Below are 25,411 nucleotides of genomic sequence, written 5' to 3' on the forward strand. Positions count from 1 at the left end.
TAGTTCTTTTATTTTTATTTTATTTTGTTTTTTTAATAAAAAAATTGTAGGCCAGTCATGGTGGCTCACGCCTGTAATCCAAGCACTTTGGAGGCCAAGGCAGGCAGATCACCTGAGGTCGGGAGTTCAAGACCAGCCTGACCAACATGGTGAAACCCTGTCTTTTAAAAAATAATAATAATAATAATTTTAAAAATTTAAAAATTGTATTTACTTAGAAGCATTCAGAATGTCAACAAAACAGCTGCAACTTTTTTTTTTGCAATTACAGAGTGGTAGTTAGTTAACTGAACAACAATTATTTCGTATAAGCTGCATCAGAGACAACTGAAGATGAAAAAACTGCCACCCCCATATATAACTAACGCTGTGCACCAACAAGAACCTGCTTTAAATTTCCATGCCAATTTACAACCCCCATACTGTACCAGGCAAGGTTAGTGGCTACTGAGAATACCACCAAGAAAGGGCTATCTAAAGACACATTCGGTAGTGTGTTAACTATACAAAAAAGGCTGGGCACGGTGGCTCATGCCTATAATCCCAGCACTTTGGGAGGCCGAGACAGGTGGATCATGAGGTCAAGAGATCGAGACCATCCTGGTCAACATGGTGAAACCCCGTCTCTACTAAAAATACAAAAATTAGATGGGTATGGTGGCGCAGCCTGTAGTCCCATCTACTCGGGAGGCTGAGGAAGGAGAATTGCTTGAACCCAGGAGGCAGAGGTTGCAGTGAGCCGAGATCGCGACATTGCACTCCAGCCTGGGTAACAAGAGCGAAACTCCATCTCAAAAAAAAAAAAAAAAAAAAAAAACTATACAAAAAAAGACACTGTACAGTTTAAAAACAAATCCTTTTTTTTTTTTTTTTTTTTTGGTATTTTCTCATAATAAAAACAAATCTTACACAGCCTTACATTTCAATTTTTTTCTTTAAAAGGAGTGAGTTGGCCGGGCGCGGTGGCTCAAGCCTGTAATCCCAGCACTTTGGGAGGCCGAGGCGGGTGGATCATGAGGTCAAGAGATCGAGACCATCCTGGTCAACATGGTGAAACCCCGTCTCTACTAATACAAAAAATTAGCTGGGCACAGTGGCGCGTGCCTGTAATCCCAGCTACTCAGGAGGCTGAGGCAGGAGAATTGCCTGAACCCAGGAGGCGGAGATTGCGGTGAGCCGAGATCGCGCCATTGTGCTCCAGTCTGGGTATCAAGAGCGAAACTCCGTCTCAAAAAAAAAAAAAAAAAAAAAAAAAAAGGAGTGAGTTGTGTACAGGGGAGTTAAATGCTTTATAGACAAGGAAAAAAAACAGTGCTAGAACCAACTTATTCATCATCATCATCTTCATCTTCATCTTCCTCCTCTTCCTTCTTTTTCTTGCTTTTTTCAGCCTTGACAACTCCCTTTTTTGCTGCATCAGGCTTTCCTTTAGCTCGACATGCAGCAATATCCTTTCCGTATTTTCCCTTCAGCTTCACAGCCTTCTTTTCATAAGGCTGCTTGTCATCCGCAGCAGTGTCATTCCACATCTCTCCCAGTTTCTTCGCAACATCACCAATGGACAGGCCAGGATGTTCTCTTTTGATTTTGGGGTGATACTCAGAGCAGAAGAGAAAAAAGGCCGAAGGGGGCCTCTTGGGTTCATTGGGATCCTTGAACTTCTTTTTTGTCTCCGATGAGGAGAGATACAGGTTTTCATTTTTCTCTCATAATGGGCCTTGTCCGCCTTTGACATATCTTCAAATTTTCCTTTCTCTTTAACAGATATGGTCTTCTACCTCTCTGAGCACTTCTTAGAAAACTCTGAGAAGGCCGGGCATGGTGGCTCACGCCTGTAATCCCAGCACTTTGGGAGGCCGAGGCGGGTGGATCACGAGGTCAAGAGATCGAGACCATCCTGGTCAACATGGTGAAACCCCGTCTCTACTAAAAATACAAAAAATTAGCTGGGCATGGTGGCGCATGCCTGTAATCCCAGCTACTCGGGAGGCTGAGGCAGGAGAATTGCCCGAACCCAGGAGGCGGACATGCGGTGAGCCGAGATCGCGCCATTGCACTCCAGCCTGGGTAACAAGAGTGAAACTCCGTCTCAAAAAAAAAAAGAAAACTCTGAGAAGTTGACTGAAGCATCTGGGTGCTTCTCCTTATGCTCCTCCAGACAAATTTGCACAAAAAATGCATATGATAACATTTTGCCTCTCGGCTTCTTAGGATCTCCTTTGCCCATGTTTAGTTATCTTTCCTCAGTGAGGCACAAAGCTGCCCAGTGCCCGTCCGGCTCTCAGTTGCCCTGGTGCTGTCTCTCTTTATTTTTATTTTTATTTATTTATTGTGTTTTGAGACAGGGTCTCGCTCTGTTCACCAGGCTGGAGTGCAGTGGTGCAGTCTCGGCTCACTGCAACCTCTGCCCTCCGGGTTCAAGTGATTCTCATGCCTCAGCCTCTCAAGTAGCTTGGGATTACAGGCATACACCACCATGCCTGGCTAATTTTTGTATTTTTAGTAGAGACAGGGTTTTACCATGTTGGCCAGACTGGTCTTAAACTCCTGGCCTCAAGTGATCAGCCCACCTCTGCCTCCAAAGTGCTGGGACAACAGGCATGAGCCACCATGCCCAACTAGTTCTTTGATTTTTAAAAAAGCATTTCATCCAACTCTTTTAGTTATCTGTAGCTTGAGGGCTAGTTCACCATTATTGAGAGGAGCTCAATTACTAAACTATATTTCTAGTCCAGTCATTTCTTCTGAGCTCCGGTTCCACTAGTCTGAGGCCTGTCGGACATTTCCACTTGAGTGTCTACAGGCACTTCACAGCCAATAAACTATAAGTATCATCCTTCCAAAACCTCCTCCTTCAGCTTCTCCACTAATGGAGTCCACGTCACCTAGACCTGTTATTTGTATAACGTCTTCACTTCCCGAAGTTCAACTGATTCTATTTATAAAGCATCTCCCCATCTCCATCTGCTGTCTACCTCTATAATTTCTGGAACCTGCCATCTCTATTACAGGTCAAGGACATTATACCTGTCACACAAAAGCTTTCATAATCTTCCCTCCACTGCCCTCTTCCCTGACTCTCTTCCTCAGTCATCTTACATGCACACACGCCTTACATCCTGGATCAGGGCTGAAAACACAAACTCCTATTAAGCCAGGCAGATAATGCACCTAAGTGAAGCAAGGTGCCTAGGAACCATGATGAACTAGACTCATTTCAAGGAGATAATGGATACTTGTTCTGGCTGATTGCTCCTGGACGGATGCAGGACCTATATTGCCAGCTCTTCCAATATTTTAAGAAAAGTCAGAAATCCAGGTTGGGCCTGACGGCTCACACTTGTTATCTCAGAACTTTTGGAGGCAGATGCAGGAGGATCGTTTGAGCCTAGGAGTTTGAGACCAGCCTGGGCAACATAGGGAGAACTCTATCTTAAAAAAAAAAAAAAAAAAAAAAAAGTCATAAATCCAAATATTCGTGTGCCATCTTATGATTTTTAAGTGTGGGCAATTAAATATATATAGAGAGAATGCAAACCAAAAAAAGCATGCCTATCATCTCAAGTTGGCCTATGGACCACAATTTGCTCTAGATAGTAAGAATATTCTTACCTATAAAAAAATTAAAAATAATTTAAAAAAAGAAAAAAAAAGAACATTCAAGTCTCAGCCAGGTGCAGTGGCTGACACCTGTAATCCCAACACTTTGGGAGGCCGAAGTGGGTGGCTCACCTGAGGTCAGGAGTTCGAGATCAGCCTGACCAACATGGTGAAAACCTGTCTCTACTAAAAATACAAAATTAGCCAGGCACGTGCCTGTATTCCCGGGAGGCTGAGGCAGGAGAATTGCTTGACCTCCAGGAGACCGAGGTTGCAGTGAGCTGAGATTGGGCCACTGAACTCCAGCCTGGGCAACAAGAGCAAAACTCCATCTCAAAAAGAAAAGAATATTCAAGTCTCCTAAAATTCCATATATAGGAAGTATACGTCAACATTCTGCTCTGTCTACACAGAATACCTTTCTCATCCTTCTATCCTCGTTGAATTATTTCTCTTCGGAGATTTTCTGGCCCCAATCCAAGCAGAATGAATAGCCCTCATCTGAGTCGTTTAGCAATTTATCCATGTCTCCCATGTAGTGCTTAATGCATGTTGCATTACGGTTATTTGTTCGAAACAGAGCTCTTTAAAGGCACGAACTGTATATATATTCATCTTTATGCCCTCGGCATCAAGTGGGTACTTGTGCTTAACAGTACAGAAGGTTATCTGGAAATGTTTGCTGACCAGAAGTTTGCTGATCTTATGTCCTGCTTAGGCGCAGCGCTGGAGAGGTTGGCGCTGCAGTGCCGGCAGTGACTCCTGATGACCATTAGAGGGCACACTGATCCCACAGCAGTCTGGACCGGGGGCCCAGCTGTCAAGTGCCCCAAAACCCACTCCCCAATTTAGGCCTCCAATGATTATTTCCAACATCATCTCCCACAGCCTTCATTTTAACAACCCTCAACACAAAACAGTCACTTTCTGGGGGCGGCCCTGAAGTGTGAAACTCCTCTCCCAGTTACCCAGCCGCTCTCCTCAGCTTCCTAAAATTTGGGCCCTGAAGATTTAATTCTGCCCTGACACCAGCTCATTTTTTCATGGCTAATCCTCACAGTCTGGAAGATGGCAGGTAGGGAAAGAGAGGGGGATCATAGAAGGACTGGGTAACAAGCACTCTGGACTCGCCTTCAACTTTCACGGCCCTTTTCAAAAATCCGGCACTTTCCACCCACTCCCAAACACACGCGTCTACGCACTCACAGTTTACTGCCGGGATCCCAAACCAGCACCTTTCCCTCTTCCTAGGAGAAAACCAGGTAGGAGGCGAGCGAAAAGGTGGGGCGCAAACGAGCCCCAGCTGCTTCCACACACACGCTCCGTTCAGCTCTCCTTTCCATCCCGGCGAGGGCGCACCTTCAGAGGGTCCTGTCCGAGGAGGAAGGCACGGGCAGCCGAGACCTGGGAAGAGGATCCACCGGGAAGCGCACGGGCTGGACGGCGGGAAGGAAGGAGTTAAAGATCCAGGATTGGCTCTTCTGTCACTGAGTCTGGGAGGGGAAGCGGCCGGGAGGGAGGGTTCGGAGCTTGGCTCGGGTCCTCCACGGTTCCCTCCGGACAGCCGGAGGCTTGGGCCGGCCGGACGCCCCTTCTGGCACACTCCCCGAGGCAGGCGCGCACGCACGCTACAAACACACACTCCTCTTTCCTCCCTCGCGCGCCTTCTCCCATCCTTCTCCACGGAGCGCTTGCTCGCACCCTTTCTCTCTCTCTCTCTCTCTCTTTCTCTCTCTCTCTCTCTCTCTCTCTCTCTAACACGCACGCACAAGCCCAGTTGTTCACACTCGGGTCCTCTGGCCCGACGTTCTCCTGGCACCCACCTGCTCCGCAGCGCCCCGCGTGCCCCCCTCCATCGCGCCCCTCGCGCTCTCGGCCCAGACCGTCGTAGCTACAGGGGGCGTCGTACCCCGGGGTGAGCGCCCCTGTTCCGCTCCTGCTCCTTCCCATAGGGACGCGCCTGATGCCTGGGACCAGCCGCTGAGCCTGAGGTGACCGAGGAGGCCATGGTGGGAGCGCTCGCCCGCTGCGGTGCCCGCTGAGGCCATGCCGGGGCCCCGGCGCCCCGCCGGCTCCCGCCTGCGCCTGCTCCTGCTCCTGCTGCTGCCGCCGCTGCTGCTGCTACTCCGGGGCAGCCGCGCGGGCAACCTGACGGTAGCCGTGGTACTGCCTCTGGCCAACACCTCGTACCCGTGGTCGTGGGCGCGCGTAGGACCCGCCGTGGAGCTGGCCCTGGCCCGGGTGAAGGCGCGCCCCGACTTGCTGCCAGGCTGGACGGTCCGCACGGTGCTGGGTAGCAGCGAAAACGCGCTGGGCGTCTGCTCTGACACCGCCGCGCCCCTGGCCGCGGTGGACCTCAAGTGGGAGCACAACCCCGCGGTGTTCCTGGGCCCGGGCTGCGTGTACGCAGCCGCCCCGGTGGGGCGCTTCACCGCGCACTGGCGGGTGCCGCTGCTGACCGCCGGCGCCCCGGCGCTGGGCTTCGGTGTCAAGGACGAGTACGCGCTGACCACCCGCGCGGGGCCCAGCTACGCAAAGCTGGGCGACTTCGTGGCGGCGCTGCACCGACGGCTGGGCTGGGAGCGCCAGGCGCTCATGCTCTACGCCTACCGGCCGGGTGACGACGAACACTGCTTCTTCCTCGTGGAGGGGCTGTTTATGCGTGTCCGCGACCGCCTCAATATCACGGTGGACCACCTGGAGTTCGCCGAGAACGACCTCGGCCACTACACCAGGCTGCTGCGGACCGTGCCGCGCAAAGGCCGAGGTGAGACGCCGGCGCACCGGGTCCCGCCGCTCCGCCGCAGGGCTTCCCCTCTGACCCGCCGGAGGCATCGGGACTTCCTCTCTCGTCTCTCGTCTGGGCCACTATTCTTTCTCCTCCCCGGTCTTCATTCCCTTCTCAGCTCCCAGGCCCCTTCTGCTGCGAAGTTTCTATTTCCCTCTCTTCTTCCGCCACCCTCCACCGCGCCTCTGTCCTCTCACCTCCGCGACCCCCACTCCCTCCCTCCCACCCTGGCAAAGCTCAGTTCTGATCCTTTTATATCTCCCGCATTTTCTCGCTTCCCTGTAGCCTTCTCCCCACTTTCATCCTCTCTTCCCGTTGCTCCTCAATCTCCTCTCTTCTCCCCCCGCCCCCGCCCTCGCTCCTTTCACCCTCCTGGCCCCACCCTTCTCTACCTTCAGCTCCACTATTCCCCTCTCTGTATCTGTCCCTTCCTCTTTTCCACCCCCCACCTCGCCGTCCACCCTTCGTCTTTCTCCTGCCCTGCCGTGGCCTAGGCTGAGCCGGGAGTTACCACTTAACTCTCACCGGGTCTCTCCTGCCCCTCATCTCTAAACTTCCTCCCCTCGGTGCTTCGGCTTTCCTAGCCCTGTCTCTCCCCCAGTACCTAGGCTTCTCTCTCTGAATACTCCTCTTTCTCCAGTTATCTACATCTGCAGCTCCCCTGACGCCTTCAGAACCCTGATGCTCCTGGCCCTGGAAGCTGGCTTGAGTGGGGAGGACTACGTTTTCTTCCACCTGGATATCTTTGGGCAAAGCCTGCAAGGTGGACAGGGCCCTGCTCCCCGCAGGCCCTGGGAGAGAGGGGATGGGCAGGATGTCAGTGCCCGCCAGGCCTTTCAGGTGAGTACCTAGGTTTGAGGTGAGTACCTAGGTTTGAAGCTCAGGCCATCTCAGCTTGTGGCATGTCATTTCTGGGCACGGTGTCCCTCAGTGTCTGAAAGAATTCCAGAACAAAAGGTTTTGTCTGTTTCTTCATGCACTCATGGTAACTCACAGAACAGAAAAGAGGTTGGTGATGCTCTCTGGGAATTAGGCAGTGAAGGGCAGGGGACTAGCCAGGGGTGCTTGAGCACCAGCAGGCTAAAAAGAAGAAAATGGGCTTTAGGCGGGAGGAGGTTCAAGTCCCACAGCCTGGACAGGACTTGGAGAAGCCATCCCTTTGGATTCCCTGCTTTGGAATGGGCATCACTTCATGCGGGGAATAGGGTTCAGTTTGACCTTGAGCTAAGCAAAGACCCAGCTCTGGGAGGTGGGCTCCTGATTGTTGGGGCCCCACGGTACTGCGGGGATAGAGTAAGCTCCCAACTCGATGCTCTCCACTGACCCCTTCCTCAGGCTGTCAAAATCATTACGTATAGAGAGCCAGATAATCCCGAGTACTTGGAATTTCTGAAGCAGCTAAAACACCTAGCCCATGAGCAGTTCAACTTCACTATGGAGGATGGCCTGGTAAGAAGAGGTACCGGGACCCTCCAGCATGGACCTCCAGCCCCTACTCCACGACCCTCTGCCAGCCTCCATCATTCCCTCTTCCCAGTTCCCCCCTTCCCTCCCTTCCCATTGTTCCATGTCTCTCCTGACTTCTCTCTCTGGGATATGAATCCCGAGACTGGTGCCTTCAGGGTAAGTTTGTGCATCCAGAAGACAGTGCCAACTCCAAGGCGTCATCGGTGCCTCCTCCTGATGATGGAGGAGGACACTGGCAAGTTCAGCCTCTGAAACTCAGGTTATCATCCGTAATACAGAGACGATACATCCTGCTCTGTGTGCCTAGTGTGATTCAGGAAGCGATGCTAATCCAAAGGCATCATTTAATAGTAAAATCTAAATAGTCTGTTGGTACCAACTAAAAAGTAAATAAATAAATAAATAGTAAAATCTCCCAGTGATGTAGGGGTGTTATTTTCCCCTATCCTCTTCCAAACTCCCAGTGCCTCTCATTCCCTTCCCCACAGCCCCCAACGCCATGCCCTTCATTCACCCCACCCCAGCCAACCTCTGCTTGCCCCCACAGGTGAACACCATCCCAGCGTCCTTCCATGATGGGCTGCTGCTCTATATCCAGGCAGTGACAGAGACTCTGGCACATGGGGGAACTGTCACTGATGGGGAGAACATCACTCAGCGGATGTGGAACCGAAGCTTTCAAGGTCAGGGCCTTGAGGTGGCTGGAATGGGCTGCCTTGGGGGATGAATCCCAGGTGCCCACTGTCAAGCCATGAGAAGTCTGTAGCACAGAGTCACCAGTGCACACCATCCTTTTCCTCCACAGCTTTTTCTCAGGCCCATCCCTCCAGAAGTCCTACTGAGTGTCCAACCCCAATCATCCCTGCTGGGCACTGAATCCTTTTTATTTTATTTTATTTTATTTTTGAGATGGATTCTCGTTCTGTTCCCAAGGCTGGAATGCAGTGCCTAGATCTCAGCTCACTGCAAACTCCAACTCCCAGGTTCAAGTGATTCTCCTGCCTCAGCCTCCTGAGTAGTTGGGATTACAGGTGCCCGCCACCACACCTGGCTAATTTTTTGTATTTTTTTGGGGTGGGCATCACTTCATGCAGGGCATAGGATCCAGTTTGACCTTGAGCTAAGCAGAGACCCAGCTCTGGGAAGTGGGCTCCCGACTGTTGGGGCCCCACGGTACTTCGGGCATAGAGTCAGCTCCCAACTCTCCGCTCTCCACTGACCCCTTCCTCAGGCTGCCAAAATCGTTACATATAAAGAGCCAGAAGTTCTGGGACCCTCCAGTGTGGACCTCCAGCCCCCGCTCCACGACCCTCTGCCAGCCTCCATCCTTCCCTATTCCCAGTTCTCGCCTTCCCTCCCTTCCCATTGTTCCATGTCTCTCTTGATGATGGAGGAGGACACTGGCAAGTTTTTTTAGTAGAGACAGGGTTTCAGCATGTTGGCAGGCGGGTCTCAAACTTCTGACCTCAGGTGATTCACTTGCCTCAGCCTCCCAAAGTTCTGGGATTACATGCATGAGCCACAGTGCCCGGCCCTTTTACATTCTTTTTTTTTTTTGAGATGGAGTTTCGCTCTTGTTACCCAGGCTGGAGTACAATGGTGCGATCTCGGCTCACTGCAACCTCCACCTCCTGGGTTCAGGCAATCCTCCTGCCTCAGCCTCCTGAGTAGCTGGGATTACAAGCACACGCCACCATGCCCAGCTAATTTTTTGTATTTTTGGTAGAGACGGGGTTTCACCATGTTGACCGGGATGGTCTCGATCTCTTGACCTCGTGATCCACCCGCCTCGGCCTCCCAAAGTGCTGGAATTACAGGCGTGAGCCACCGCGCCCGGCTTACTGTCATTCTTTATGCATGTATGTTTGGAAGGCAAGGCAAAAAAGATGAGAGGATGAAGAGATGAAATGGGGTACCCCTGAACTTCCATTCTCTCCAACACAGTCATCTTCCCCTGTGTCCTTAGGTGTGACAGGACACCTGAAAATTGACAGCAGTGGTGATCGGGAAACAGACTTCTCCCTCTGGGATATGGATCCCGAGACTGGTGCCTTCAGGGTAAGTTTGTGCACCCAGAAGACAGTGCCAACTCCAAACAGCATCTCACCCTCCTACTTCCCCCCACAGCCCTGCCAGGGCACCTGTTTATCCTGTAGCCACTCTACCGTGCCTGGACACTTACGAGAGCCCTGAATAAAACAGACCCAGCTCCAGTCTAGAAGAGCCACCAGAACGATAGGGACCCACAGGCATCACACTTGGGGAGCCCCATGCCTGAGGAGAGAGTGCAACCCTGCCCTCAGAGAGCTCCGAAGGGAGGCAGGCAGGACCGCCTCCCAGCAGAGACAGGGTCACAAAGGATGCACATTACACACCTCTACAAGTGAGTGAGGACAGGAAGGTACTGAGGCCAATGGCAGCAAGGGACAGGTCATCCAGAGAAGGTTTCCTGGAAGAGGGGCACGTGGACTGGGCCTGGGAATGTAGGCTGAGGTGACACTACCTTCTGTTTTCTACCAAGAAAATAGGTAGAGAAAAATCAATGCTTGGTTGGTGCCTCAACCAAGATTATAAACTCCCTGAGTGTAGACATTGGGTTCTATATGGAGTTTTCTTTGTAAAATTCCTGATAGTTTTCAGGTGTTTCCACTTGAATAATATGTGTGTGATATGAGGCCCAGTACCCAGTTGCAGCAGGGGCTTGGTAAACAGGTGACAACCCAGACATATATAGCTCTGGAAGCAGAGCTGGGGTAGGTGGGAGGTGAGATTGCTGCACTACACAGCAGCCTTCCGCTCGGGCCCTGGCCTAGCCACCACTCCTGCTCTCCCATAGGTTGTACTGAACTACAATGGGACTTCCCAAGAGCTGGTGGCTGTGTCGGGGCGCAAACTGAACTGGCCCCTGGGGTACCCTCCTCCCGACATCCCCAAATGTGGCTTTGACAACGAAGACCCAGCATGCAACCAAGGTGACTGGCCCTCGCCTTCCAGGTCTCCATCCCAGAGATGCTGCCTCCTTCCCCTAAGCACAGTAGAGTAGGTGCTCCTCTCCCTCACAGAGGGCTTTCTGGAGAATGATTCCTGCCTTTTTCTTCCCTTCATCCATCATCCCAGTTCACCGATGGGCTATTAGAAAGTTCTTCCTCCTGCTGTCTAACCCAAATCTCTCTTGCTGCAATGCGGACTCTCTCCTGCAGATCACCTTTCCACCCTGGAGGTGCTGGCTTTGGTGGGCAGCCTCTCCTTGCTTGGCATTCTGATTGTCTCCTTCTTCATATACAGGTGAGCTGTGATGTGGGGAGGGGGTGAGTGTGGCTGGAGGACCTGGAGAACCAATAACAGAGGAGGCAGTGGGGACCCAGAGGGAAGAGGGCAGGGATGAAGGGACAGCAGGGGAAAACCAAGGGAGATGAGGAATAAAGGGAATTTAAAAGCCAGAGGAGAGAGAAAGAGAAGGAAATAGCAGGGCGAGGGGAAGAGACAGGGCTAGGAATGGCCAAGGAGAGTCAGAGATGTCCAAGAAGCAGACAAGCTGGCGGGTGACATCGTAGGGGCATGGACTGGCTTCCCTTGCTACTCTTGCCGGCCAGATGGGAAGCAATGTTCTGAACCTTTGGGAACATGCCCATGTTAGCTGAGCAGGGTGGCGAGCCCTGGTGTGTGCCAGGTGCCCAATCTAGAGTGGAGAAGGGAGTTGAATAAGCCCCGTTCCTGCCGTCCAGTGGAGGCTAAAATGTAGTACAGGAGGAGTTAATGATACACAAAAGCAAGGAGGGAGGGGATAAAATCACTGCTGGTTGAACATATAATATGTGCCAGGCACTTCCACGTACACTATTTCTTTTCATTCTTATAATAGTTAAGAATGAAATAGATATTGAGGCCTCTTTACCAAATGAGGACATTGAGGTGATTCCCCCAAGGTCCCCAGTGAGACAGAATTTCCCCCAGGCATCCTGATTCTCAGTCCAGAGGATAGAATTTCCCCTCCATCTCTGAGTCCATGATGTGGTCCCACGCCTCTGAGGAGGGGCTGCTGAGCACCCTGCCCTGGGTCAGGGACTCAGCCACAGGCTCAGATGCAGCCTTCATGCCCCAGGAAGATGCAGCTGGAGAAGGAGCTGGCCTCGGAGCTGTGGCGGGTGCGCTGGGAGGATGTCGAGCCCAGTAGCCTTGAGAGGCACCTGCGGAGTGCGGGTAGCCGGCTGACCCTGAGCGGGGTAAGAACACTGGTGTTTGTGTGGGGGCAATAAATGAGAGCTGGGTGCAGGGGCAGTGCCTGAGGGGTAGGGAAGGGAACAGGATTCTAGTCCCAGCCCTGCTTTCACTTGCCGTGTGACCTTGAGCGACTCCTATTCCCTCTCTGAGACTGTCTCAGATGATGATCACAGCTGCAGAGCCTTCCTCACAGGGCTCTTTGAAAGGTCAGAGGAGATAGTACATGTGAAAACACATTAAAAAAAAAAAAGCAAGTAAATGAGGAGATTTATGATGTGGAACGTAAAGCAGAGTGGGTCAGGCGCAGTGGCTCACATCTGCAATCCCAGCACTTTGGGAGGCTGGGGCAGGAGGATTGCTTGTGCCTAGAAGTTCAAGACCAGCCTGGGCAACAGAGCAAGACATCATCTCCACAAAGAATACAGAAATTAGCCGGGCATGATGGCGCATGCCTGTAGCCCCAGTTACTCTGGAGGCTGAGGTGGGAGGATCATCTGAGCCCAGGAGTCTGAGGCTGCAGTGAGCTAGGATAGCACTGCCGCACTCCAGCCTGGGCGATAGAGCAAGACTCCATCTAAAAAAACAACAACAAAAAGGAAGGATGACACAAGACAAGGCAGAGTAAGGCAGGGCAATAAAGACCGGAGCACACGCAATCAGGATGCAGACCGGCTCCACCGGTGACCATTCCTCCCGCTCTCCCTCCTTTCAGAGAGGCTCCAATTACGGCTCCCTGCTAACCACAGAGGGCCAGTTCCAAGTCTTTGCCAAGACGGCATATTATAAGGTGGGCCTGGGGAAAGATCACCGGGCCTTGGGACTGGGGCAGGGGTGTCCTCTGATGGAGGACTGGTGGGGGTCCTGAGGGAAGGAGTAAGCTGGTGGGGAGCAGCAGATGGGGAACCCAGGGGTGGGCTACTGGGAACAAGTGAGGGTCCTGAGGGCAGGGATGGGCTGTCGGGAGCAGCTGGAATTCCAGGACACTGGGCCATGCTCTTCACAGTGACAGTCTCCATTCCATGCCCAGGGCAACCTCGTGGCTGTGAAACGTGTGAACCGTAAACGCATTGAGCTGACTCGAAAAGTCCTGTTTGAGCTGAAGCATGTAATGTGGGGAGTGAGGCAGTGGCATGGAGAAGGGGCCCTCGGGGACACAAGGGAGATTGGCCAACAGAACTAGTTATGGAGGGACCTCAGGGTACCCCAAGAAAGGGCAGGGACTGGAGCCCTGGGAAGGACCTTCATCTTGTGGGTGGGAGTGGGGGAATCCTTAGATCCTAACCTAGGAGAAGGGACCACTGGAGATACCCTGGAGGAATCTTGAGAGGCCATATGTGATGTCCCTGAGGGGGAGAGGGCTTAGGAGGCAGAGGGAGTAGGAGCAGACTCTGGGGAGGGTAGGCTAAAGGACATGGGTGGGAATCATCAGGGAAGATCCTAGTGATGGTTGCAGAAAATGAATAAGGAATTAAGAAGAGTGAGGGTCGGGGTGGGGGGAAGAAAAGTGAGGGTCCCTGAGGCTAGCCAGCAGCTTGGTGAGGAGTGAGGTCTCTGCCAAGCTCCTGATGCTGCTCTCACCTGCAGATGCGGGATGTGCAGAATGAACACCTGACCAGGTTTGTGGGAGCCTGCACCGACCCCCCCAACATCTGCATCCTCACAGAGTACTGTCCTCGTGGGAGCCTGCAGGTGAGGGGGACATGGGGCATCAAGAAACCTGGGTTCTAGCCCTGGCTCTGCCCCTGACTGGCCATAAGACCCCAGGCATGCCTCACCCTCTTTCTGACCTTTCTGGCCCCATCGGTAAAATGGGAGCTGGGGGAGGCTGTGGCACTAGAGTCAATCCAGAGTTTTATCCTGTTGTACCAGTTCATGTCAGTAGGGCCCCTGCACCCTCCTCCAACTCCCAGGGGGGCTCTGCAGGGGATTGGTCTGACTTTTTTTTTTTTTCGAGACAGAGTCTTGCTCTGTTGCCCAGGGTGGAGTGCAGTGGCAAGATCTCAGCTCACTGCAACCTCCTCCTTCCGGGTTCAAGCGATTCTCCTGCCTCAGCCTCCTGAGTAGCTGGGACTATAGGAGCACGCCACCACTCCAAGCTAATTTTTGTATTTTTGGTAGAGATGGTATTTCACCATGTTGGCCAGGATGGTCTCGATCTCCTGACCTCATGATCCACCTGCCTTGGTCTCCGGAAGTGCTGGGATTATAGGTGTGAGCCACTGCGCCCGGCCATGGTCTGACTCTTATTGCCCCAGCAGGACATTCTGGAGAATGAGAGCATCACCCTGGACTGGATGTTCCGGTACTCGCTCACCAATGACATCGTCAAGGTATGCCCCTAAGCACCCACTGGATGTGTAGGTGAGGGGCCAGGCATGCTTCTCCTGGCCACGGGTGTAGATCCCACTCATGGCCAAGACATCTGCCCTTCACGTTTCCCAGGGCATGCTGTTTCTACATAATGGGGCTATCTGCTCTCATGGGAACCTCAAGTCATCCAACTGCGTGGTAGATGGGCGCTTTGTGCTCAAGATCACCGACTATGGGCTGGAGAGCTTCAGGGACCCGGACCCAGAGCAAGGACACACCCTTTATGCCAGTGAGCCTTGACACTTGACCCCTTACACCTGCCCCCGGCACCACCCAGTAGGGAGACTGATGCGAGGCCTCTGATGGGCTTGGACATCCATGTCCTGACTCCAGCCTCAATTCATTCATCCATGAAAAAGGGAGGGCCGGGTTCAGTGGCTCACGCCTGTAATCCTAGCACTTTGGGAGGCCAAGACGGGCAGATCACAAGGTCAGGAGATTGAGACCATCCTGGCTAACATGGTGAAACCCCATCTCTACTAAAACTACAAAAAATCAGCCGAGCGTGGTGGCACACACCTGTAGTCCCAGCTACTCAGGAGGCTGAGGCAGGAGAATTGCTTGAATCTGGGATGTGGAGGTTGCAGTGAGCTGAGATCATGCCACTGCACTCCAGCGTGGGTGACAGAGCGAGACTCCATCGCAAAAAAAAAAAAGGAAAAGGGAAGGCCAAAGAGAAGGCCTCCTCTAGCTCTAATCCTCTGTGATGCATCCAGATCAGTTTTGCCACATCCTTGTTTCCCCTCACCCCTTAGCTTTGGGCTCCCTCACTTGGTGACTCCTGACCTCTGACCCACAGAAAAGTTGTGGACAGCCCCTGAGCTCCTGCGAATGGCTTCACCCCCTGTGTGCGGCTCCCAGGCTGGTGACGTATACAGCTTTGGGATCATCCTTCAGGAGATTGCCCTGAGGAGTGGGGTCTTTCATGTGGAAGGTTTGGACCTCAGCCCCAAAGGTGAGTGGAGCACGCCTTCCTTAAACCTACCCACAGTCTCAACAAACCCCAGTCCCAGGTAGAGGGTCCCCTGGCAGCACCACCACACCTTCCTTCTGGAATGGGACTCAGTCACCACCCTTTGACCCATTGCTGTCAGTGACCAGTCCCCCTCCCCCATGCCTTGGTCTTGGACTTCCCCTGCCACCCCAGCTGGTTGCCCCCGTCTCTCACTAGGCCCTTGGCCAGCCCCACCCCTCAGCTCCTCTACCCCTCAATACAGAGATCATCGAGCGGGTGACTCGGGGTGAGCAGCCCCCCTTCCGGCCTTCCCTGGCCCTGCAGAGTCACCTGGAGGAGCTGGGACTGCTGATGCAGCGGTGCTGGGCCGAGGACCCGCAGGAGAGGCCGCCATTCCAGCAGATCCGCCTGACGCTGCGCAAGTTTAACAGGTCCCTGGTGTTTGTCACGAATCCCCCAGGCCCCTCCTCCACAGCCACCATTTACCCAACACTTCTGGCCTATCCCCGCAGTGACAGAGGGAGACCACTCACTTCCTTCCTACACGGAGTCTGTCTGCTCCAGCCCACCACAGCCTCATGGCCCTCTTCACAAATACAGCTGTCCCCACAGTCCCCTGCCATTTATACCCCTTCCCTCCACCATCGACACCCTACACCCTTCCTGCCCACTCCCTTTGCTGGCTCCTGGACTTCTCAGCAGTGTGCAGAGTAGCTGGACCTCCTGACTCCTGCCCTGCAGGCTCTTGGCCCTCCACAGGAGCTCCTGCCCAGTCCTCCATCTCCCTTGCCCAGTGTGCCCACCAGCCCCAGTTTCTCCAGACACACCCTTCTGTGGCTATCACTTTGCAATTGACCCTTGTCCTTCTCCATCGCCTCCACCTCCTTCCAACCTACTGGTTTCAACAAAGATGAACAAAATGGCCACCTGTCTGAAGCTTCATACTTGACCTGGGAGTCTCAGAGAGGAATTGAACTTTCTTCCTTCTGTTTTCCCCTGCTCCCCCGTATCCTGCTGTGCCCTCAACCCTGAGCCTCTCTAGAGTCCCCACGGCAGCGTGGGCAGGGGGAGTGCCTGGGGGTGGGCACTCCCGGGGAGGCCTCCCTGCTCCTCTCTCACCACTCCCACCACCACCCGCTGCCCCAGGGAGAACAGCAGCAACATCCTGGACAACCTGCTGTCCCGCATGGAGCAGTATGCGAACAACCTGGAGGAGCTGGTGGAGGAGCGGACCCAGGCGTACCTGGAGGAGAAGCGCAAGGCCGAGGCCCTGCTCTACCAGATCCTGCCTCAGTGAGTGCCCGAGTCTGGGGACCCCCCCCCGACACAACGGCCCTGTCCTGATACTCCCCTCTGATCCTGCACCTGCCGTGACCCCTTAGCTCAGTGGCTGAGCAGCTGAAGCGTGGGGAGACAGTGCAGGCCGAAGCCTTTGACAGCGTTACCATCTACTTCAGTGACATTGTGGGTTTCACAGCGCTGTCGGCAGAGAGCACGCCCATGCAGGTAGGCCGGGGATCAGCGCAGGTGCCAGGCAGGCAGGCTGGCCCGGCTCAGTGTCTGGATTCCACCAGACCTGCCTTCTGGTTCTGCTTTTCCCACTTGAGCCCAGATGGGGGTCCCTTACTTCCTGTCTCTCTTAGCTTCTCTTCCCTTCCAGGTGGTGACCCTGCTCAATGACCTGTACACTTGCTTTGATGCTGTCATAGACAACTTTGATGTGTACAAGGTGAGGGTGGGAGTGGGGATGGGAAGGGACAGACAGACAGACATGGACAGGGTCAGAAAAAGATGAGGGGTAGGCAGAATGATGTGGAGTCTTAAGAGAGGAGACCAGGGAACATGGGCAGAGACAGTGGCACAGGGAGACCCAGGAACAGGCAGAGAACCCATGTGGGATGGAGGATGAGCAAAGACAGATGAGGGTACAGAATGACAGGCACTGCACCCAGTGTGATGGTGTGGCCGGCCACACAGTTGCAGCCCTCAAGTCCCGCACCCCCTCCCCACCCCAACAGGTGGAGACAATTGGCGACGCCTACATGGTAGTGTCAGGGCTGCCTGTGCGGAACGGGCGGCTCCACGCCTGCGAGGTGGCCCGCATGGCCCTGGCGCTGCTGGATGCTGTGCGCTCCTTCCGAATCCGCCACCGGCCCCAGGAGCAGCTGCGCTTGCGCATTGGCATCCACACAGGTGAGGCCACTGAAGGTGTAGGTGGGGCATCCGCAGGCCAAGAATTCCAAGGGAAATTTGTCCCCTGGCCTAGCGCTCACCCTTTCATCTCTCTCTCTCTCTCTTTCTCTCTCTCCCCTGCCCTTGCCCACCTACCTCCCTTAACACCCCTCCCTCCCTCACTCACTGATGGGCTCTGCTCCTTCCCTTGCTCCTCCCAGGACCCGTGTGTGCTGGAGTGGTGGGACTGAAGATGCCTCGTTACTGTCTCTTTGGGGACACAGTCAACACTGCCTCAAGAATGGAGTCTAATGGGGAAGGTACAGTCCTCCTAGAGGGAATGGGGAGGGCAGCGTGGCCGAGGAAAATGACACCCTGGAGCAGCTTGTGCCTACTCAGCCCCTTTTTGAACTCCTAGTCCTTTCACTTGGGAAGTGAAATTAATATTAATAGTAATATTAATAGTTAAACCTGGGCTCATCACCTTGACTGTAATCAGAGACTCAGGTTCCTGCAGCCCCTCTTGTCAAACGATGTAAAAGTATTTCCAGGCCAGTGTTGGAGAGTTCCCAGCAGGAGAGTTTCCAGGTTGTAAGACCCTCTGCTCCACCTTTGATGTGGTAAAGACCACTTCAGAGCCAGGCTACTTGGCTGTGAATCTCAGCTCCACATCTGGCTGTGTGTCAGTTTGCTATACCTCTCTGAGCCATGGTTTTTCCCATCTGTAAAATGAGGGAAAAAATCCACCTCGCAGGGGTTATGTGAGAAACCCATAAAAAATGCCTACCACACAATTGTCATGTAGCTTTTCTGAGCCTCAGCTGATTATCTGTAAAATGATATCTATCTCAGCATTGTAAGAAACCTAGCAAAAACCCTGGCACCCAGCAGGCACCTAATAAATGCTTGCTCCCCCCAACTCCTTGCTCTCACCCCCTGTTGATCTTCTGTCCTCCTGCTATATTCGACACAGTTCAATGCAGTAAACATTTATTGAGTGACTACTGAGTGCCAGGCTCTGGGATAGTAACATGGCCCAGACCCAGAGTTAGCTGAGAAATCCATGTGGACCCCATCTAAACCTTATGGTGAAAGAAAGGCTGCTTGGGAGCCAGTCCTGAGAGTCCAGAGGGATCTAGTTTGGCAGATATTCCCTGGGCACTATTTTAGGGACTGTCAGAGTAGAGCCCCTCGCTGAGGTCCAGTCCTCAAGGAGCACATGCCTAGAGATTGTTCAACATGCTGAGCTCTGGGGATGCTTGTAATCCCAGCACTTTGGGAGGCCAAGGCGGGCAGATCAGTTAAGGCCAGGAGTTCGAGACCAGCCTGACCAACATGGTGAACCCCACGTCTCTACTAAAAACACAAAAAATTAGCCGGTCGTGGTGGTGGATGCCTGTAATCCCAGCTACTCAGGAGGCTGAGGCAGGAGAATTTCTTGAACCCAGGAGGTGGAGGTTGCAGTGATTTGAGATTGCACTACTGCCCTCCAGCCTGGGCAACAGAGTGAGACTCTATTGCAAAAAAGAAAAGAAAAAAAAAACAGAAAAGAGAGGAGAGGAAAGGAAAGGAAAAGAAAAGAAATAAATTGTTCAACACAGTAAGGCCACCATGACTGATGCAAACCCCAGAAGTAGGGACATGAGTTCAGACAGCAGTCAAAGAAAGGGTGTGAGAATACTGGGCCCCACTTCATCACTGCCCTCCTCAGCCACTTGGGCAGATCACCCTGGGCCCCAGTTCCTCCTCGGCCACAAAACGAGGGTATAGCCTTAAATCATGAAAGCAACAATTTACATAGTGCTTCTTAGGTAGCACATTCCGTTTGAATACTTTACGGATGTTAAATTTAATCCTCACATTTAATCCTCACATCTCAAGGTTTTGAGATGGGTACTTACAGTATCAGCATTTTACAGATTAGGAAAATGAAGCAGAGATAATTTATATTACTGACCCAAGCAAGTATCCAAGCTGAGGTTCATACTGAGGCAGTGCAGGATCCAAAGGGCCAGCTCCTAACCGCTACGCCGTGTAGAGCCCGGTGGTGCTCCAGAGCAGTGCTGTCCAACAGGGCCTTCCGCAGTCAGGAAAATGTTCTGTATACCGTGCTGTCCAACACGGTAGCCTCTAGGCACATGTGGCCACTGGTCACTGGAAATGTGACCGGTGCAACTGAGGCTCTGAATTTTTTATTTATTTATTTTTTTGAGAAGGAGTCTCACTCTGTCGCCCAGGCTGGAGTGCAGTAGTACAATCTCGGCTCACTGCAACTTCCACCTTCCAGGTTCAAGTGATTCTCCTGCCTTAGCCTCCCGAGTAGCTGGGATTACAGGCGTGCGCCACCACACCCAGCTAATTTTTGTATTTTTAGTAGAGACAGGGTTTTGCCATATTGGCCAGGCTGGTCTCGAACTCCTGACCTCAAGTGATCCTCCCACCTTGGCCTCCCAAAGTGCTGGGATTACAGGCATGAACCATAGTGCCCAGCCTGAATTTTTAACTGTATTTAGTTTTAATTAATTTAAGTTGAAACAGGCACACATGATTAGTGGCTACTGTATTGGATTACACTGCTCCAGAGTTCTAAATGAGAGGCTAATATGGTCATGCACTATATGCGGTGCGGGGGGGGCTCTCTGAGCTAGAGGGCTTCCTGGCCCAAAAGAGGGAGAGACGGCACCTGTCCACCCCCACGGTCCCTGGTCTCTTTTGCCTCTACCTCCCTGCTCTCCTCTCTCATATCCCTCACCTTCCCTTCTCCCCTGTCCTTCCCTACCCAGCCCTGAAGATCCACTTGTCTTCTGAGACCAAGACTGTCCTGGAGGAGTTTGGTGGTTTTGAGCTGGAGCTTCGAGGGGATGTAGAAATGAAGGTAGAGGGGGAAGCCTCTGCCCTCCCCACCTTTTGGGGTCCTAGAGGGAGCTACCCTTCTCAAGCAGCCAATGTCCCTCCCATCCCTAAGGCTCTCATCTGACTGGGGAAAGTCCTGTGCCATTCCCCAGCCCACCCTCTTCTTTTTCCCTCCAGGGCAAAGGCAAGGTTCGAACCTACTGGCTCCTGGGGGAGCGAGGGAGTAGCACCCGAGGCTGACCTGCCTCCTCTCCTATCCCTCCACACCTCCCTACCCTGTGCCAGAAACAACAGAGGTGCCAGGCCTCAGCCTCGCCCACAGCAGCCCCACCATCACCAAAGGATGGAAGAAGTTTGGATAGCTCAGGTGTGCTGACCCCAGTGGAGACACCAGATAGGAGGACCTGAGAGGGGACTGGCATGTTGGGGGGAACTCAGCGCTTACAGGCTGGGCCTAGCCCACAGCCATGCACCGGGGCGCACACACAGGCACATGCACCTGCTCTCCACCTAGACTCAGGCGGGACTGGTCTGTGGATCCTTATCCCCTCACCTTCCCATGCTCTCCTCCCTCAACCTTGCGACCCTGTGACTTATTGGGAGGACAAAGTCACCTGAAGGGGAACATGAAAAGAGACTAGGTGAAGTGAGGGCAGGGGAGCCCACATTTGGGCCTGGCCACAATACCCACCCCCCCACCCCTCCACCCAGCAGTGGACACAGTGAATGGGGAGAAGAGGGGTGGCGCACAAGGGTTGGGGGCCTGTATGCCTTGCTTCTACTGTGAGCAGAGATGATTAAAATCTTTATTCCAGTGACAGTGTCTCTTCTTGAGGGAGAGAGGGTTGCCAGAAAACAGTTCTCCACTCTCTACTTCAGATAAGACTCTCGATTCTTCTTCTACAAGGGCCTAGAAGAAAAAAAATACTCAATTTTTTTTTTTTTTTTTTTTTTTTGAGATGGAGTCTTGCTCTGTCATCAGGCTGGAGTGCAGTGACGAGATCTCGGCTCACTGCAACCTCCACCTCCTGGGTTCAAGCGATTCCCCTGCTTCAGCCTCCAGAGTAGCTGAGACTACAGGCGTGCATCACCACACCAGGTTAGTTTTTTTGTATTTTAGTAGAGACAGGGTTTCACCACGTTGGCCAGGATGGTCTCAATCTCCTGACCTTGTGATCCACCTGCCTCAGCCTCCCAAAGTGCTGGGATTACAGGTGTGAGCCACCTCAATCCGCCAAGACTCTCGATCCTTAAGCTGGAAATGGCAGACTCTGAGAGTAGTAACAGCCTATGAATTGCCCAACAGTGCTGAAACTGGTTTAAAGACACATTTACACCCTTAAGAATTATTATTCTTAATTATTCTTAATTATTGGCCAGGCGAGGTTGCTTACACCTGTAATCCCAGAACTTTGGGAGGCTGAGATGGGTGGATCACCTAAGGACAGGAGTTTGAGACCACTCTGGCCAACATAGTGAAACCCTGTCTCTACTAAAAATACAAAAATTAGCTGCACGTGGTGGTGCATGCCTGTAATCCCAGCTACTTGGGAGGTTGAGGTAGGAGTCACTTAAACCTGGGGGATGGAGGCTGCAGTGAGCCCGCCATTGCACTCCAGCCTGGGCAACAAGAGCGAAACTCCATCTCAAAAAAAAAATTATTATTATTATTATTTTTATTTGAGACAGAGTCTCTGTCACCCAGGCTGGAGTGATCCACCTGCCTCGGACTCCCAAAGTGCTGGGATTACAGGCGTGAGCCACCACACCCGGTTTTATCGATAACATACTTATGTGAAACCAGCCTTTTCGATGTGCAGTGGTGAAGAATACATGCAATACTAATGGGGTGCCACTGCCTTGATTTATGTAAAGCCACAGCAGTTTTGCCCCATTTTGCTTTTAAATGCAATGTGTCAACACTGTCAAAAGGGCAAATAACATATCAGAATTATTATGAATATTGTTTGACCTCATCTATGCCCTGAAAAAATCTTGAGGATTCCCAGGATTTGTGGACCACACCTTGAGAACTGCTATGTTACTCAATGGCTGGCATACAGTAGGAATCATGTAATTAGTATGGACTGAATGGAGAGGCCTAAAAGCCGGGGAGGAAGTGCAGGTCGGGTGGGTACATATGGATGCCTTTCAACCCGGGTGAAATTTAGAGATTGTCCACCTGCTCCTCCATTCCCCATGTCAGTGTAGACAAATGTGAGTCATAGTTTGCAAAATGCCTCTCAGCTGGGCCAGAAGCCCTGGTTCCCTGCTGGACCCACCCCTCACCCCTCCTTCCAAGGCAAGCAGGCAGGAATGCGGGGGAGAGGTGGCTGCGGCTCCATTGCCCCCATGGGGGAGGAAAGTGCCAGACATTTCTTTGGGACCATCCATCAAGCGCAGGCAGGCCTCTCCCCTGACCTCCCAGGCCTCTTTCTGGAGTCCACCCTGTAGGACCTGGACGTAGGGTGACCACGGGGAGCTTGGAGTTTTGGCGTGCCGCTGCTCCCTGGTACACAGCTGGCAGTTTGGGATGAAGAAAGGATAACTTGCTCCCCTCCTGTCCAGTGACTCTGTTTTGTGCTTGCTGCCCACCCTTTTTGGCCCCAGTCAGGCTTGATTTATTGGGACAGGGAGCAGACATGGTCCAGTCCTCTCACCAGCCAAGCCCGGGATGAACAGCACTGGGAAGGCCTAACCAAGAGATGATTGTCCTGGTAACCACAGCTACTCAACTTCCTGATGGGCCCTGGTGGCCCTGTAGCCTCCCATGCCCCCGCACCTCCTCCTAAGGGTAGTAGACAGCCCCCGAAGAGACTGGCTATGATCGAGAGCCCTGTGGGGCCTGGGAAGTTAGATCAGGGTGGGTCTGGGACAGCTACAGGGTCTTGGGCTCTGGGGAGGGGAGTCTTAACTGAGGTGGGGAAGAGGGGCGGGGAGTGGACGTCTGAGGAGTTCCAGAAGCACAATTCTAGGAAATTGCCGGTCAGATCCTTCCGGGGCAGCCTGGCTCCGCTGCGGGCACCAGGAGGGGAGGGGGCAGTGGGGCGGAGGTGAGGAGGGGCCTAAAGAGTCGATGATTTCAGCGGCCCGAGAACTTTCACTGCAACTAAGGAGATTTCCTTCCGGAGGAAGGCCCATGAAGCCAGGAAGAGCTGGAAAAACCATTCCTAAAGGGGGCAGGAGGGTAGCAATAAAGCCCTCCCCCCAGGCTGGGGAGACCGTCTAGTGCCAGGAACCTCCGCCCACATGGGAGGGGCCGTCTAGCCTCTCAGTTTCCCGGGCTGTCCCGCCTAGTACGTTTGGGAGGGGTGGGGACCACAGGGTTTCCCCAGAGTATGGTAAGAATAACAATAATAATTGGCATTCAATTGTGCCTTGCAGTTGACAGAGGCTTTCACATACATTATCTCATCAGCCCACGTGACGACCCTGGAAGAGAGGGGCGGCCTGAGAAGGCAGCTCAGCAGGCGGGTGGGAGGGCCAGCTGGAGGCTGTGCAGAGGGAACCCCCGCCCAGCCAGCCGCGAACAAGGCCAGGGCCTGGAACAAAAATGGAGCTGACAGAAACAGACAAATAACCTCCTCCCCCACCCCCTTTTTTCTCTACGTCAAAGGATTTGAGTAATTTATTTATCATAGCAGTATACTTAGTAATAATTATTTTTAAAAAGATACCTTTCAGGACAGATCCGTGGAATCTAATTAAGCAGAGGCCAGTTTGGCAGACTGAAAGTCAATTTTTTAATTAAATTGCAGGAGCTATTAAAAAAAAAAAAAAAAAAGAACGAAAGAACGCTGTCCAGGGAGATCTGGGAGATTTTTAGGTTGGAACGCAAATAAGATTCCCAGGTGAGGTGTTTACCACGAAGATGAAGGGTTGGGAGGCGGCACAAAGCCAGGTGAGGATGCTCTGAAGGAAAATGAGACCACATCCCATGCCTGCTCCCAGACTGCATTCTACCAGGAACAGGGGAAGTGATGCCAGAAACCTCCTTGACTGTACCTCAAACCAAGGTTAGAGAAGCAGTGAGAGAGTCCAGATAGGAAAAGACCCCGGCCACCCACTTCCATACCACATACACTGGCACCAGTATGTCAGAGGATAGGCTGGATGCCCTTTAAGAAACTTTCCAAAGGGAAGATTCCATAATCAGGCACATCTGTTCATGACAGTGGCACCCTGTCTGGACCTGATGCAATCATCCCAGTATGACTGTCTGCCTTTGGCTTCCAAATGTGGACTACATATGGTATGCCTTGGCTATTGTATGTCCGATGATCAGGTCAGCCCACTAAACTTCCAGCAGGCAAAAACTAGGCCAAAATACCACGCAGATCCCAGTGTTCAAAATTGGCATAATTTCAGTCTATCAAGTGAGAGGCAGTGCAAAGTTGGGTAAGAGGTTGGACTCTGGAGATAGCCTGCCTGGATTTAGATCGCAACTCTGTCACTCCTAATCCATGTAACCTTGGGCAAACTACTCAGCTTCCTTCTGCCTTCTGTAACTCAGGAATGATCATAAGACCTACTTCATAGGTTTGTTTTGAGAATTACATGATTTAGTAATTCCTGTTACATGCTCAAAACACTGGCAAGTAATAAAAACTAGGTGTTTGTTGGTATGATTAAGAGTCAACATTATGCAAACCATAATGCTAGATTTTTTTTTTTTTTTTTTTTTTTTTTGAGACAGAGTTTCACTTTGTCTCCCAGGCTGCGCTGGAGTGCAGCGGAGCAATTATAGCTCACGGCAGCTTGAAACTCCTGGGCTGACGTGATCCTGCTGCCTCAGCCTCCCAAGTAGCTGGGCAGGAGGATCTAGTAGCTGTGCCTACAGGAGCACGCCACCACCCCCAGCTAATTTTATTTATTTATTTATTTATTTATTTATTTTTGGAGATAGAGTCTCACTCTGTTACTCAGCCGGAGTGCAATGGCATGATCTCAGCTCACTGAAGCTTCCACCTCCCAGGTTCAAGCGA

General features: G+C 52.5%; 1 protein-coding gene and 1 pseudogene across 2 annotated transcripts; one reads left to right on the forward strand and one right to left on the reverse strand.

Moving 5' to 3' along the window:
- Positions 1–1,265: 1,265 nt before the first annotated feature.
- LOC110569403 (high mobility group protein B1-like) lies at positions 1,266–2,408 on the reverse strand (annotated as a pseudogene).
- A 3,238-nt stretch (positions 2,409–5,646) lies between these two features.
- NPR1 (natriuretic peptide receptor 1) lies at positions 5,647–21,244 on the forward strand. 2 transcript variants are annotated; one of them, XM_012476152.3, is made up of 22 exons: positions 5,647–6,367; positions 7,029–7,228; positions 7,724–7,837; positions 8,403–8,538; positions 9,822–9,913; positions 10,692–10,827; positions 11,056–11,140; positions 11,958–12,078; positions 12,789–12,863; positions 13,104–13,181; positions 13,661–13,765; positions 14,335–14,406; positions 14,519–14,675; positions 15,246–15,401; positions 15,664–15,832; positions 16,548–16,694; positions 16,784–16,907; positions 17,062–17,130; positions 17,420–17,594; positions 17,795–17,893; positions 20,357–20,448; positions 20,604–21,244. In XM_012476152.3, exons 1-22 carry the CDS (start codon positions 5,647–5,649, stop codon positions 20,664–20,666), a joined length of 3,186 nt encoding a protein of 1,061 aa, XP_012331575.1. In that variant the 3' UTR covers positions 20,667–21,244. The 2 variants fall into 2 exon arrangements, with proteins under 2 accessions (XP_012331575.1, XP_012331576.1); XM_012476153.2 differs by having other exon boundaries at positions 6,152–6,367; positions 14,332–14,406.
- The last annotated feature ends 4,167 nt before the right edge of the window (positions 21,245–25,411 follow it).

The sequence above is a fragment of the Aotus nancymaae genome, unplaced genomic scaffold, assembly GCF_030222135.1.
Source record: "Aotus nancymaae isolate 86718 unplaced genomic scaffold, 86718_ANA_hifiasm-v0.15.2.pri h1tg000108l, whole genome shotgun sequence".
Taxonomy (NCBI): Eukaryota; Metazoa; Chordata; class Mammalia; order Primates; family Aotidae; genus Aotus; species Aotus nancymaae.